General features: G+C 34.3%; 1 protein-coding gene across 1 annotated transcript; it reads right to left on the reverse strand.

The window, feature by feature from the left end:
• Nucleotides 1-13,740: 13,740 nt before the first annotated feature.
• On the reverse strand, nt 13,741-16,779 carry LOC149172390 (uncharacterized). The gene is made up of 2 exons (XM_089426308.1): nt 14,274-16,779; nt 13,741-14,057 (listed from the first exon to the last, which is right to left on the reverse strand). Exons 1-2 carry the CDS (start codon nt 16,777-16,779, stop codon nt 13,741-13,743), a joined length of 2,823 nt encoding a protein of 940 aa, XP_089282434.1.
• Between the last annotated feature and the right edge of the window lie 257 nt (nt 16,780-17,036).

The following is a 17,036-nucleotide window of genomic DNA, read 5'->3' on the forward strand; positions in this document are numbered from 1 at the left end:
ACATACTCTTTTCACTTTTGGTGGTTTTATGGCACATGTTTATGGTTTTCTAATTCTAGCCAACTAATGAAGGTTGTAAATGGATTGTAGGTTTTTGGATAATGTAGGATCCTATATATTGTATTGTAAACAATGAATTTAAAAGAAGACACAAATTAGAGGTGTGACTCTAAACAGTTTGTTGGATTTTCTAGTTTGGGTTTCAGTGTAAATTTTTGTATATTATGTGTGATTGTCAATGTTTACTTTTCTATTTATTTAGAATATCTGAGGTGCATTACATTATCGTAAAGGTTTAAAACTTAAATTTGGTATCATGTTGGCTACTGGCTTCAATGAGATGCATTTATGTCTATGGTTTTAGTTGTGTTGGATATGTGATTAACCTTTTTGTAGTGGGGGCTTTGTGGCAGTGATTCTTGTGCCAAAATATAATGGAAAACAATTCAAAAATAAGGATCTATAAATTTAATGGGTAAAGTTGTGTTGTGGAAGATTAAGATGGATGATTTTTTGATAGACAAAGATCAATGGGTCATTGTGGATCCAAGTATTGGACCTATGGAAAATTCAATAGAAGACTAAACAAAGTTGAATTGGAAAACAAGGAGCACAATTTGATTATATCTCAAATTCAACCATGGTTGACTATTCCTCCTGAGGCAAGTTTGCCATCAACTCACAACAACCACTTATCACGCCATTAGTTTTTAAAAGATAGAAAATGACAATTGAACAGTCAACTAACAACAACCACTTTAGAAGGTAGAAAATGACATGAATGAGGGAGATGTTGTCATGTAAAGTTACATTTAAAAATAATAAAATATCACTTACATTAAAAAATTAAAAAAAATTAATAACAAAAAAATTCAATGTTCCCATCATAATTTTACATCAAACTTTATATAGAAAGATAAAATAATTGAAAGTAAAAAAAAGAAAATTAGTTTTTAGTATGAGGGGGATATGTAATGTTCACTACTTCTACTTTATATGGGGCTGAAAAATGGCATGTGAAAATAATATTACTGGTACTACATGATATGTAATTCAATTGACATGTGAAATATAAAACAAAAATATGCTCATAATTAAAAGAAAAAAATTACTATCAATTATATAACATAATTTAATATAGAGAAAATATAAAATAATTTAATTTTTCCCCACATATATAGATATATATATATAATTGAAGATATGGTAGAGATTTTTATTTCTTTCAATGTTTATGTTTAATATATAGTAAAACATGTAATATTTTAAAATGTATTAATAAATAAAATAATGGGATATATATATATATAAAGAGGGGCATGTAACATTTAAAAAAATATCAATAACAAACATATTTTTATCTGTTATATCAAACAAGGAAAAAATAAAAATAAAAATATAGTTATTAAAACATTTTATTAGTGTTGTTCAAAACCATCATAGATGTATTTCAACTCTACATTTATCAAGAGCAGAGTGTTAATTTTTCCACTGCTTTATGATATTTCAATTGGTTTAGCCCAATTCACTTCTTCAATTAGTAATATTTCAAAAATAATTAATTCTTCCAATAATCAATAGTATCTAAAGATAGAACAATTAATGCAATGACAATAGGAGACAATCAAAACATCAGTAAGAGAAACCGATTTGGTCAAAGTCCAAGGGAAACCCCACAAGGGGGAAAACCCTTTGAATTTTTTCTTCTAATAGATTGTCATAAAATGTTCATTAGAGAGTACAATGAGCCCAAATGCATAAACAAGAATCAAAGTCAAGGTTTTGACTTGTACAACAATTCAACCAACCAATATCCAAAAATATGTGTCAATAGTCAAATCTAGTCAAGTGTCATAATCTGCAATTATGTCCAAGTCAACAATAGTCAAAGTGTTATCTAACCAGTCAAATTCAATGATCACATTTGTCCTCCAACAATGGTCAACATTCCATAAATTGGGCCTCAAATGTTGGTCAAAGTTAGCCAAAAATAGTCCAAGAATACTCAGTCAAATTCAGTCAAAGGAGAGAGAAAATTATGTGGTCAGGTCTGCAATTTCTCCTGTAGTCAAAGTGCTCAAAATTCCTCGTTTTTTTCCCCAAGAGTGCAACCTACTGGGACATAAATTCTCCCAAACAATCGAACCAAAAATCAACCTAGAAAGCCAAAGTCAACATTGGTCAAAGTTGCAGAACAACTTTAGATTTCGGACACCAATAATTTTTTCCTTCTTGCCCACACATGTGAAGAGAATAACTACCTCAGACTTGTACTAACCAATCATATTGAGAGAGAAGAAGAGAAGTTGTTGTGTGATGATGTCCAAATGAGCTTGAGGTCACTTGTATTTATAGGTGTTGGAGGAGGGGCAATTTGTCCTCTAGGTCAACTTGATCAAATGTGATATTGTGGGCTTCACTTCAAAGATATACTTTCCCTTATCTAAATCCAGTGCTTTAAAGGTCCATTTTGGTCCTCTCGAAAAGAGGAATCTAGTCCAATCATTGGAATTTATCATTGAGCTGCCAAATTAACACTTCTCTCAACTAGGGAGAAATTCCAACAACATCATGTGATCATCACAAGTATATTGTCATCAAATCATGTCTCATGTCTTCTCGAGTCTATCTGTTGAATCATTCTTAAATCGAAAAAATAAGAATCATAGGGGAGCTTTAGCTACCACCCTCTATCCATCGGGGAGCCACTACTACCACCCGGAACGACTCCAAGTGGGGAGCCAATGCTATTACCTAGGAATCTCTACCAGTGGGGAGCCAATACTACCACCCAAGAATCTCTGCCAACTGGGAGCCAATGCTATGATCCAGGAATCTCTGCCAGTGGGGGCCCAATGTTACGACCTAGGAAACCTATAGACACTAGGAGGGATGCCACTTATCTTATGAGGTAAGGATCAAGTCTATGCTACTGCCTCACAATAATAGGAGGGATACCACTTACCATAGATGGTAAGGGTCACACCTATCCTATTATCTGTTGATATTCCCAACTTGACCCTCAAGAGTTAGTGGTAGAACACCTGCATCTCTAGATTGAGCGAGATGCCACTTACCATAAATGGTAAGGATCACGTCTAACTCAAGTAGCCATCGCCCATTCGCTAGATGGGTGGAAAATATAGATCCCAACTCGGGTATACTCTATCAAATCCATAGGTCCCTCAACCCGAAGAGATCTAAGGCTCAATTCCTCCCCCTGGGAGCTAAAACATGGGGGAAGAGCATAGCTCAGTGTCCTCTATCAACCGAGACCCTTACCTAGGAGGGTCACATCCATCAGTCCAAGTTGCTCTATGTCTATAATCTGCTCATTAGTCAAAGTATGATAGAGTCTCACAACCCCTCTTTGCACCATATCACGTATGTAATGATATATGATCTCAATGTGCTCAGATATGGGACTCACTACCAAACGGATTCCTCTCTTGTTGTCGTAATATATCATCATCGTATATAGGACCTGCTCAAACAAATATTTCAAGCTATCAGACTTTTGGTTCTTGCTTATCCATGGTATCATCGTAGATCCCAAGAAGCACCCAGATGTGCTCTTCCTATCACTAATGGTTCAAGCCCAATTATCATCGATGTATCCATGCAGTCTCTGGAAGTGTTTCTCAAACCGAGATTTTTCATCTCGAACTCAGAAGCCAAATCTTCATTATGCTCAATCATTAAAGGCTCACTACTTATCAAGAATAGATCGTTAATATATAAAACCAAATCAAAGTCATACCTTGGACTAGTTTGAAGTAGAGGTTCAGATCGACACTGCTTCTTGTGAATCCAAGCTTCACTAGGTAACTGTTAATTCTGTCATACCAGGCTTGGGGGAGCTTGCTTCAAACAACAAAATGATTTCTTCAATTTCCATATGAGATCCTTCCTGTCATGTACTTCAAACCCCTGAGGCTGCTCAAAACATACTTCTTCCTTATACTTTTCAATGCTTCCACTTGCTTCATGCTTTATCTTATATAACCATTTTGAAGTTGCATCATACTTTCCTTATGGTCTCTAAACAACATCCCATACATCTTTCTTCATAATCGATTCTTTGGCCACAACATCCTTCCAAACTTGTTCTCTCACAACTACTTCCTTCTTTTCAAGATTATCATCAGCCTTGATCCCGCTACAGGGGAATGGTCCCCTTGACTTCTCTTTATTTAAGTGTCATAGCTCTATTTGATTATTAATGTCATGGACCATTGTTAGATGAGGTTTTCCATTGACTTTATAGAGTCCTCCAACTCTAGATCCGAATGTAAAATCATCTCTCATTCGGGATTCCTTCACCCAGTTGAGGACCTTTCTATTGATGAAGGATACTCTCATTCCTTTGTCTTCCAATGCAGAAATAGATAGTAAATTCTTCTTCAAATCCAACACATACATCACATCATGGAGAAAAACAAATTCCCCATAGTCCAAATGAAATTTAACAAAACCAAATCCCTTAACTGGATGAGTGGAGTTGTCTCCCAGAACAATCTTCAAACTCGCCTCCCTCTAAACCATATTTGAGAGGACTTCCTTGTACCCAGAGAGGTGTCTAGAATCCCCACTATCTACTAGCCAACTATTATATGAATCTGGAAGAGAAGAACCAAAAAGGGTTGAAATAAAAATGTATTCAGATTGAATAGTAGTTAAGTTACTTTCATACCTGGAGTTTCTTGACTTATTTTGAGTACGAGGACTTTCTTTGTGATCATCTAGAGTATCTCTTCTTCTTCGATCATCTCTTTGTCTTCTATCATCTCCCCTTCTTCTATAATCACTTCTTCTTCTATCATTGTACCTATTGTTGTTGTAGCTTTAGTTAGATCTTGGAGTATCTCTTTTTCTTAGACAATCTTGGGCATAGTGACAACACTTGTGATAATTGTAACATTCAATATCCCTTGATCTTCGATTAGAGTCATTTGAATTGGGAGAGGGTCTATTTGAACTAGATGGTCTTCCTTTTCCCTTTTTCTTTTTATCTTGAGTAACAAATGTAGCGAGCTCTCCTTCTCCATGTTTTTTAATTCTCCCTCTTGAAATCATCCTAGATTCTTCTTGAGTGAGCTTTCCAATAATCTCATCAAATGATGGAAATTTTTTGTTATTGCTTATGGCAGTAATGAAGGTTTCCTAAATAGGAGGGAGACCTCTCAGGGTTACCAACACCAACTCCTTGTCAGGTACAATTTCCCCACTTCTCTTTAATTGATATTTAAGATGAGATATCCTCATGATATAAGATTGCACATATTATCCTTTATTCATCTTCATATCTTTGAGTTGATCATTCAAGGAGATGATTTCATTCAAATTGTTGACTTCATACATGTTGGATACCTTATCATACATATCCTTAGACTTCTTCAAATTTCCAACATTGGCAAGTAAATGATCTTGTAAACCATCAACAATTATTTTCTTTTCTTCTAACTCACCTTTCTTGTACTTTTTCTTGGCATCAATGAGAACATTTTCCGGAGGCTTTGGTACTTTTCCTTGTATGTACTCACAGACATCATTGTCATCTGCTATGATTTCCAACTTAATATTACAAGCAACAAAGTTTGATGAGTCTCCCAGCTTCTCAACTTCCTTGAAGAATGTGGTAGACATCTTGACTTAATTAAATAGACTCCTTCATCTTTTCCAAAGATGATTTCTCTAGCTCTTGTCTCCTTTGGGCTTGTCCTTCACCTTAGCTCTGATTCCATGTTAATTTTTCCACTACTTCTATGTTATTTCAATTACTTTAGCCTAATTCACCTTTTCAATTAATAATCTTTCAACAATAATTAATTTTTCTAATAATCAATAGTAACTAAAGATGGAACAATAAATGCAATGACAATAAGAGACAATCAAAACATCAGCAACAGACACTGATTTTGTCAAAGACCAGGGAAAAACCCCACAAGGGGGAAAACCCTTTGAAATTCTTCTTCTATTAGATAATTTTCATAAAATGTTCAACAAAGAGTACAATGATCCCAAGTATCATAGTCAAAATTTTGACTTGTACAACAATTCAACCAACCAATATCCAAAAATATGTGTCAATTGTCAAATTTGGTCAACTGTCATAATCTGCAATTCTGTCCAAGTCAACAACAGTCAAAGTGTGCCCTAACCAGTCAAAGTCAACAGTCAAATTTGTCCTCCAATATCTCGGTCAATATTCCATAAATTCGGCCTCAAATGCTTGTCAAAATCAGCCTAAAACAATCCAAGAATACTAAGTCAAATTTGGTCAAAGGAGATAGAAAATTCTACAGTTAGGTCTGTCATTTCTCCTACAATCGAAGTGCTCCAAATGCCTTGATTTTTGTGCCCAAATGGCAGCATAGAGGGACAAAGATTCTCCCAAAAAATCGAACCAAAAATCATCATAGAAAGTCAAAGTAAATGCTCGTCAAATTGCATAACAACTTCATATTTCGGCCACCTGTAATTTTGTCCTTCTTACCCACACGTGTGAAGAGAATAGCTGCCTCAGGCATGTATGAACCAATTAGGTTGAAAGAGAAGAAGAAAAGTTGATGTGTGATGATGTTCAAATGAGATTGAGGTCACTTGTATTTATAGGTGTTGGAGGAGGGGCAATTTGTCCTATAGACCGAATTGATCAAATGTGATATTATGGGCTTCACTTCAAAAATATACTTCCCCTATCTCATACTTCAAAACTCAATTTTGGTCCTCTCGAAAATAGGAATCTAGTCCACTCATTGGAATTTGTCACAGAGCTACCAAATTAACACAGAGAGGAATAAAATCTATTGAAGTCAAACCTTCTTTTGGAATTTGTCACTGAGATGCCAAATTAACACAGATAGGAATCTAGTCCACTCATTGGAATTTGTCACAGAGCTACCGAATTAACACTGAGAGGAATCAAATCTATTGAAGTCAAACCTTCTTTTGGAATTTGTCATTGAGATGCCAAATTAACAAGGGAGGAATCAAATCTCTGGGAGTCAAACCTTCTTTTAAATTTTGCATGGAAAAAGACATTTGCATCTTGAGAGATTTGATCCCTCTGGACACTTGGTAAATGTGGAGTAAATTTTGCATGGAAAAAGACATTTGCATCTTGAGAGATTTGATCCCTCTCCACACTTGGTAAATGTGGAGTTAGATAAATATATGATCGTAATATTACAAACAAATTCATAAATAAAATTATACCTTAAACAATTTATTAAAAAAATACTAAATATCACCAAAATTATAAACAAAACTTTCAAAATCTAAATGGGATATGTGATGTAAATGTCATCAAAATTAAATAAACTCATAAATAAAATTATACCTTAAACATTTTATTAAAAAAATACTAAATATCACCAAAATTATAAACAAAACTTTCAAAATCTAAATGGCATTTCTGGTGTAAATGTCATCAAAATTATAAAGAAAGCCTGTCAAAATCTAAATGCAATATTAATATACTCCTAAAAGCAAATCCAAAGCCAGAGCATTTTGCAGGTTTTCTAGGGGATGAATTTAATTACGATGTGATAGGTTTATAATTGTTTCAATTTTTCTTTATAAATTCTTCGTTTACTGTTTTACTCTTTGGCCTGAGTATACGGCACCCTGTTCTTGCGTGCCACTTCCAAGATTCCTTAAATTCAATGTGCTGCCAAAACAAAAGTAATTACAGATTTCATATGAATAGTTGTGGCCAAAAAAATTAGGAGGAGTTTAACGTGTAAAAATTGTTAAATAATCTTAGAATGCGTGATCTCACTTGAAGTTTGAATTTGCAAAGCGATAAGGTTGCAGGAATTTTGTTTGCAAAGCCATATGGTTGAGCAATTTTGTTAGAACATATAGTTCGACAATGAGAAAACGATAAATGAGAAAAAGTTGATGTATTTGAATTTCCAAAATTTTTATAAGAAGATTTAATTTGGGTATTTTTATGTAGATTACTAATTTTCGGAATATTCGAAACATAGACGCAGTCAATTTTTTCACATGATTGCTGATTTCCCAAATATTCGGAATCAAACCAACATGAACGCAGTCAATTTTTTGACCACGTCCCATGTCAATGCAATTCTCAGCGATCGACTTTTTGACATTGTCCAATTGCCTTTTTCAACTTTCTCCAACTTTAAAAAGGAGAATTTTATAGTTATGTGCAGCGCAATAACGTAGAAGTAGCGCGGCCGTTGTGGAGACTTCGCAGATCCAGAGTCCAGAGTCCCAGAGATCCAACTTCAAAATATGGTTTGAAGTTGGAATGCAAGATAAGCGCAGGGCTTTTGGAATATGGACAGAATGGAGGCTAACCATCTCCTTCAATTCCTATCATTATCGGGACAATTTTTATATCGATCGCTGATTTCCCAAATATTCGAAATCAAACAAACATAGACACAATTAATTTTTTGACCACACCCATGTCAGTGCAATTCTCAGCGATCGACTTTTTGACATTGTCCAATTGCCTTTCTCAACTTTCTCCAACTTTAAAAAGGAGAATTTTATAGTTATGTGCAGCGCAATAACGTAGAAGTAGCGCGGCCGTCGTGGAGACTTCGCAGATCCAGAGTCCCACAGATCCAACTTCAAAATATGGTTTGAAGTTGGAATGCGAGATAAGCGCAGGACTTTTGTTGGAATATGGTTTGACAACGCAGCCGGAATGGAGGCCAACCATCTCCTTGAATTCCCAACATTATCGGGGTAATGTTTCACGTTTTCCGAACTTTTTGCCAACATTCTCCATCTTTAAGAAAAACGCGAGAAATTTCTAGTTTTGCGTACTGTGTTGATGTACAAATTTCTTCTTTGTAAACGGTAATGATGTAGAAGCAGCATGAGATCCCATTTTGCTTAATTTTGTAATAAATGAATATTGTTTTTAACAAAAGGAGTTACCTATCACATCAAGATATTCCAACTTTAAGTTATAAGAACGGCTTCAAGATATTAGGAAGCTTGTAATTTTAAATTAATAAGTTTGTTTTTTCATTTTCATTTACATTAATTAAAAGTGTTAGATTGACCAATTTGGGCAGGAGTAAATAAATATAATATTTTGTAGATTTTTTATTTATTTATATAAATTAATTAGATTTTTTGTAGTTTTAGTTTTTAAATATCAAACCTTATCAACCGATTTATAATTTTTTGAAAGCAAAGAAAACCTTTTATAATACTTCTAAGTTCATAAGCTTTTGATTTTTTTTTTAAGAATGTTGCACCCTATCAAATCTTTATCAACCTATTTATGTGTACTCGAAATCTTTAAAAAATTCCAAGTTGATTTTGATTTTTTTTTTTAATGTTGCACCTATCAAATCCTTATCAACCTATTTATGTGTACTGGATATCCTTAAAAAATTCCAACCTATTTATGTGTACTCGATATCCTTTAAAAAATTCCAAGTTGTTCCTTGTCTTTCGCATGATGATCATCAATGAAGATTTTCTGACCACAAGACATAAGTAAATTAAGAATTATAAGTTCTACGTGATTGTTTTTTTTTATATTAAATTTGGTATAGTTTTAAGTAACACATTTTAGCAATTTAAATTGTGATTGTTTTTTTTTATATTAAATTTTGTATAGTTTTAAGTAACACATTTTAGCAATTTGAATTGTTTTGATGTGATATATTTTAATGTGATTTCATCCCACCGGCTTACTAATAGAGCCTAAATTGCTTTTTCTTTTATTATATGATAAAAATTGTGTTTTCTCTATTAGAATTTTTTTATTATCATAGGAATTGTGTTTTTTAATTAAAATAATATGCATAGTTATGTAATATTTAAATTTTAGAAATTTGTTAAATTGATGAGAAAATCTTGTTCCATTAAGATAACTTTTGAACAATACTAACATATCATTTTAATCTTTAAAAACAATTTGGAATTTATTCTTAAGAATTTTGAAGTAGGCTAATGATGCGGGTGTAAATATAAGATGCTAGACTTGAAGCCAATGCAAAATTTAAGCCCAAATCTAGAGTCAAATCATAAGAAAGAGAGTGTAAGAAACACATTTAGAGTCAAACCCAAAGCTTAGGCTAGAGTTATAAGATCTAGTATCAATAGATTCTAGGTTAAGTTCAATGAGGGTGAAGGTAGGAAGATAGTGCTAGAAAGATAATGATAGGTTCAGACAATGCCTAGCTAGGTTTAAAATTTTCAAGGACTCCATAAAATTGTTGATAGTGACCATCAAAATTAAATTGCATATATGTATATAAAAATTAAGCTAATTGTTAGATATAGATGAATAATTAATAAATTACAATAATTTCAAGATATAAGATATAAAGAATTAATCTCTTAAAATCTACTTGTATAAAATGTTGTTCATGTTCATTTATAACATGACCTAGGAATATTAATCAATCACACACACACACATATATATATATATATATTCCTTCTAAGTCACTCTATCAAGTTATAATAATTAATTTCTTATATTCACAATCCCTTAATATCTATTGTTACTAAACACCTACTACTAATAATACCGTCACTTCAAACCAATTTTCATCATTATCTTAATCATTACTTTCATCTCTTAAAAAACCACCAACTTCAACCATTTGCCACAATTGTTTCCTTCAACTCTTAAAAAATCACCAACTTCAACTACTTTCCACCTGCCATTACCTCCTCATCCACTAATTGTCACATATTAGGAGTCTCATCTACTAACACAACTACCACTCTTTAATGTGGAAAATCTATGGTAAATCATGAGCAATTTTGACACTTCAAGTAACGTCATGGGCTCTATTAGAAATAATCCTTTGAATATAGAGCATAGTGAAGATATAAAAGAGATCATCACGGCAAATAATCCTTCGAATATAGAGCATAGTGAAGATATAAAAGAGATCATCACGGGAATGATCGAGGATATTTTTTAATTGTTCTCTAAAATATTCAAGAATCATTACTAGCTCAAGAGTGAGGTTAAAGTAATGAAAAGTACGAATAGAAGATAAATTATCCCTAAATGCACTTTTTGTTCAACCACTACATTTAATATAGGTATATTTGAAAATATTATTAAAATTACCTTAGTAAAGTGGTGGCTATCTATCAAGAAAGCCATTTAGTATTTGAAAACATTATTAACATTACCTTAGTAAAGTGGTGGCTATCAAGAAATCCATTTAGCATTTAACTTATGTTACATGGTTATAAAAGAAGGTCATCTTCAAGGAAATAGAAATATTTGATATAATGTTGCAAAAGGAATTTGTTTTCTTTTCCATTACATTCTATATTACTCTTTATATATATGAAGTATTATTTTATATATATATAATTAAAATTATAAATATTTTTTTATGTGATTTTTTAAATTTAATTTTATAGATATGTAAAATTTTCCAAAAATAAATAAACATAAATTATAGAAAATTATTTTGAAATTTATAATTAATTAAAAAAATTGTTTTTTTATATGAATATATAACATTTTTTATAGTTTAAATTATTAATAAAAAATTTAAAAAAATAATAATATTTATTAAAAAGTATTAACATTTTTTATAGTTTGGTCTTAGTGGACATTAACCACCACCACCACCATCATCATCCTTCTTCTCTACGCTGACGATATTGTTCTTCTCGCAAGGTGCCCATCTGATTTTGATAAGCAACTTATACTTCTTAAGGATTTCTGCTCTACCATGGGTATGATTGTTAACACTGACAAAACAAAAGTTGTGATTATCAAATCCAAGAAGGACACTTAAGCTAATTTTATGTATGAAAATAGTAATTTGGAGGAAGTGTCTTCCTACAAGTACCCAGGAATTGATATTCATCATAAGCTCAACTAGAACTATAACATTGAGAAAAATATTAATGGGGGATGGAAAGCTTATTTTGGTCTTGAAAATAATTGTAAAAGGGCAAACCTCGTAATGTGGGATAGAAAGAAGTTCCTCTTTAAAACTTTAGTCACTCTGGTTATCTTATATGGATGTGAGGTTTGGGGTTGTAACATCTCTAGAGAATCCTGGAGAAAGATTGAGCAAATCCAGAAGTGTTTTATAACGTATAACCTCAAAATTAAAAGCAACAGACCCTATCCTATTCTCCTTATAGAAGTGGGTACCTCAAAATTAAAAGAAACACACCCTATCCTATTCTCCTTGTAGAAGTGAGTATTTCCCCTATCGAGATCCTAGCTATGAGTAGGCTTTTGTTGTACAAGCACAAACTCAATAACATAGGAGACCATAGACTTCCTGAGCTAGCTTTAAATTCCAGCCGAAACCACATAAAGCTTAAATGAGGTTGGTATAAAGACACCAAGGCCTGGTTAAACCATTGGGAGATTGACGAGAATGTTGCATTGCAAAACATTAATAACATTAAAAATATTGTTACTTCTAAGTTCAAAAAAAATGTGGTGTGAGAAAGATTTAGCAGCTAAAAGAAAATTAAGATATTATAAGGAGGTCATCAACCCCACCCTAGAAGATCAAAAGTATCTCTCTGTTTTAACTAGCTCAAAGAAGAAAATTAATATAGCCAAGATTGGAATGAACTCTCATGAGCTCCATAGTGAAACGTGTTGTTGGGTCCTAAAACACCATGGATGGAAAGGTTATGCCATCTTTGTGAGAATACGGACATTGAGGATGAAACTCACTTCCTCTTAGAGTGCCCCTCGTACAACCACATTAGATTTCAGTTTCAAAATCTTTGTTTCAATACTGACCTTCTTAGTCTTTTACGTTGTCAAAATTAAGTGAGCTCGGAGGGCTTCTCTCCAAGCTTTTTGAGCATAGGAATAAAATTTTAAATCAAACTAAATAATTCGTTTCTTTAGGTCCGATAGACCAAAGTTTGGTCTCAGTGGACATTAATCATCATCATTAAAAAATATTAATAAAAAATGAAAAGCAAAAATTTTCCAATGACAAATATATTATATAATGAAAAAGCTTTTGATTTTGTTTTGATATAAAATTGTGAAATTTTGATTAAATATTTATAAATATTATTTTTATATTGGTTTCTTTAGGTTTGATAAACCAAAATTTGGTTTTAGTAGACGTTAACCACCACCACCATCATCATTCATAAATATTTATTAAATTATTTTATTCCTAATTTAATAAAAAATATATTAATAAAATTTAATTTTTATAATAATAATATTAAAAAATTAATATTTAGTTAATATTAATTTAATTAATATATATTTTTAAATTTATTATAATTAAATTATTATTATAATTAATATTTAACTCACACTTATACTTAAATATAATTTTAAATCTTTGATGTAAAAATGAGTATCATATCGAATCACATCCTCACTTATAAAGCATTTGGTAAGGTAACCACTATCATATTATAACACTTCCATCGGGATCATGACCCAATCACTTTAACATGCAAAAATGGTATTGGCATTCTTTCAAATAATAATACATTGTAAAAGGTTTTATCAGAATAAGAACATACACCTACAAACATGGTATCCAGAGAGATAGAAAGCGTAACATAGCATAATCTGACCGGTGAGCTTAACTCGAATCTGACTCGTGGGAATTTGACGGATATGGGCATGATCAATTTGCAGATTTCTTGAATATTCAAAAATCTGACGAACATGGCCGATCAAAAAATTGATCGCGCCCATGTCCCTCGGATTCCCAAATTTTCCGAGAATCTGCAATCTACTTAAGGAGACGGAGACTTCGTCTATAGAAAATATGTGAGCATCTGGACTATCTCCCGCATAGTAGGCCTATGGACCGGCTGTTCTTGTGTGCATAGCAGAGCCACGAAGAATATGTGCATCGCTTCTCGCATTGGGATGCTGCTGAGCCTCGGATCTATAATCTTCTTTACTTCTTCTCTTTTCCAGTTCGTCATCTTCTTCACCCACCCTGTTATGTTCATGCCTTCTTCAAATTCACATTCACCCACCGCCTCCTTACCCGTGATCAGCTCAAGCAAAACCACACCAAAGCTGTATACGTCGCTCTTCTCGTCCAATTTCAGAGTGTACAGGTACTCTGTTAATTCAATAATCAACGTTAAGTTGAATGTTAGATTCAAAAACAAATTTAAAATTAAGAATGGCTCGACTTTGTTGAAATGATTTTGTGCGATATCTTCCACACCAGTGACCTGGACAGTAAAACTGTTAGGCGACCTAATGAAATTGGTTATAGACTACAATAAAAATAAATTAGTTCTAAAATGAGAAAAAGATTGATACAACAATTTACCAGGAGCTATGTAGCCAAAGGATCCTGGTATTGAGGTCATGCATTCGGAGGTACCAGAATGATGCAAGAACTTGGCCAAGCCAAAATCTGCAACATGTGCTTCAAAGTTGGAGTCCAGAAGAATGTTGCTGGATTTGACGTCGCGATGAATGATACTCGGCTGACAATCGTGGTGAAGATAGCACAATCCCTCGGCAGCCTCCACTGCTATTTTGTACCTGTTATCCCAATCCAGATGCCGTCCATTGTTTCCATGAAGCAGCTCTGCTAGGCTTCCATTAGGCATGTATTCATACACCAGAAGATTGGCGTCATGGTTGGAGCAAAATGCCAGCAATCTAACTATGTGACGATGGCGGATTTTTCCCAAAGTCCTGATTTCTGCAGAGAAACCATAATCGTTCGCACATCCATTGAAGGTGCCAATACTTGTAAGCTTCTTGACTGCAATTTGTTCACCATCAGGCATGATCCCTCTATACACAATTCCCGCTCCTCCTTTGCCGATTGTGTTCTCCTCTTTTATGCATTTCAAGACGTCCTCGGTCCCAAAGTTGACTTTCTGAAAGGTCGTCATCTGCAAGGACCTGCCCTCGCCGTCCTTCCCAATGGTTTTTGCCTTATTTACGGCCGCCAGACATGCCAAGGCCAGCGAGCAGAAGATGACGAGTCCAAACGCTAAGAGAGCTAAAAGAAGTCCAACTTTGGTGTGTCTCGACCCACAAGAGCGTAATTGAGCTCCGCATAAATATGGATTCCCACTTACATTGACAAAATAAAACAGACTACTGTCTGGAACGACGCCTGAAAAGTTGTTGTTTGAGAAGTCTGCGTATATCTTTTTTCCAAATTCTCTTGGAATGCTCTCGTTCAACTGATTTCCGGATACGTTCAGACGGTTGAGATTTTTCATCCTGCTGATTTCCACTGGGATTGGACCTCTGAACTCATTCTGGCTAAGATCAATGGATTCAAGTAAAGCACAGTTGCTAATCTCCTTAGGAATGATACCATTAAACCTGTTTTCGCTGAAATCGATCGTAGAAATATTCATCAGTCGGCCAATCTCTGGTGGAACATTACCCGTTAATCGATTTCCATGGATGAGAAGCTTCCGCAAGGCAGATAATTTACCTATGGAAGAAGGAAGAGAACCGCTCAAACGATTATTGGAAATATCAAGCCGCAATAGCATGGAGGATACAGCATTAATTTGCTCCGATATGCTCCCACTCAGATAATTGTTCTGCAGTTGGATCAGAGTCAGCATGGGTAAGTACAGTAAGCCTGCAGGGATCGAACCATTCAAATAATTTTTCTGCATGAGGACCATATGAAGAGAATTACATTTTCCCAAAGAATCAGGAATAGGGCCGAAGAATAAATTATTTTCTATAGTCAATATCTCCAGCCTTCCACCCTTACAAAGACTATGAGGGATGGAGCCGGTCAGTTTGTTCTTAGAAATATCCATTTCCACAAGCTTTCCACTCATGCCCAGTTGCTGAGGCACCTGGCCTGTGAAATTGTTCCCCCAAAGGTTCAAATCCTCCAAATATGGCAAATCACCAATGAAAGGTGGAATCTCGCCATGTAGTATGTTCGAGGACAGATACAGCTCTTTTAACTCTTTTAGCTCCGAGAGTTCCATGGGTATTTGTCCAGAGAGAGAGTTATTGGACAGATCCATGCATCTTAAGCTCGTAAGATTACCCAGTTCGGGGGGAATACGGCCAGTGATGCTATTATCATATAAATACATTGCAGCTAGATTTTTCAGACCACCAAGCTGAGAAGGAAGAGCGCCAGTAAGACCACAACCAGACATATCGAGTTCCACAAGCTTGCTCAAATTTCCTATCTCGACAGGAATATCTCCATCGAATACATTGTAATAGCCTAAATAAAGTTTTTTCAAGTTCACAAGATTGCCAAGCTCTCTTGGTATTCTTCCATTTAAACTATTTCCATACAATGAAAGATATTCTAAATTCGTTAAATTCCCATACTCACAAGGAATGCTTCCCGAAAAGAAATTTCCTCCCAGCTCAAGATGGTTGAGCTTCGCTAGATAGCTCACATCAAGTGGCAATGCCCCTGACAAATTGTTGTAAAAGACATCAAGGACCTTTAGGTTCTTCAACTTTGATATGTTGGAGGGCAGGCTTCCAGTGAGAAAGTTGTTGGAGATGTTGAGGAAACGGAGGGCTTGCAGATTTGTGACCTCAGTAGGAAATGGTCCGGAAATACTCATGTAGGAGAGATGTAGAGCCACTACTTGGCCAACATGGTCACATTGGACGCCAGTCCACGAGCAATAGGTGGTGTGATTGGAGACACTCCAGCTATCTAACAGATGGCTAGAATCGGCCATTCCTTCTTTCATTGAAATCAGCACTCTGGCATCTCCATGGAATGATGAATCGGTGATCATAGCAGATGATGGGTATAGAAACAAGGAAATGAGGAAAAAGGAGATGTCAATGGCGAGTTTATGCTTCCTCATCTCGTAATGAATGAATCTATGTTGACAACTCCCTGATTGTCGCAGTGGAACAGAATTCTCAGAACTATAATTATGGAAGTACTCTCATTAACCACACAGACCGACTACTACAAGAGGCCGATGGTTGCAAAAATATGTTGGGTATAATATGAAGCAGGGCACTTAATATAAACAATCCCAGAGTACTGTACTTTTCCACGCAACCAGAAATGGGAATGTGCGCAAAGTAAAAAAATTCACAACAGTATTCCACTTTT

The sequence above is a fragment of the Pinus tabuliformis genome, chromosome 4_2 (assembly GCF_031772625.1).
Source record: "Pinus tabuliformis cultivar Carrire ecotype Pingquan chromosome 4_2, CPIR1, whole genome shotgun sequence".
In the NCBI taxonomy this organism is placed as follows: domain Eukaryota; kingdom Viridiplantae; phylum Streptophyta; class Pinopsida; order Pinales; family Pinaceae; genus Pinus; species Pinus tabuliformis.

Coding starts and splice junctions, on each gene's coding strand:
- LOC149172390 (XM_089426308.1), bottom strand. CDS start 16,779: ATGAGGAAGCATAAACTCGCCATTGACATCTCCTTTTTCCTCATTTCC. Junction 14,058..14,273: donor CTTTGGCTACATAGCTCCTG/GTAAATTGTTGT, acceptor TTGAATTAACAG/AGTACCTGTACACTCTGAAA.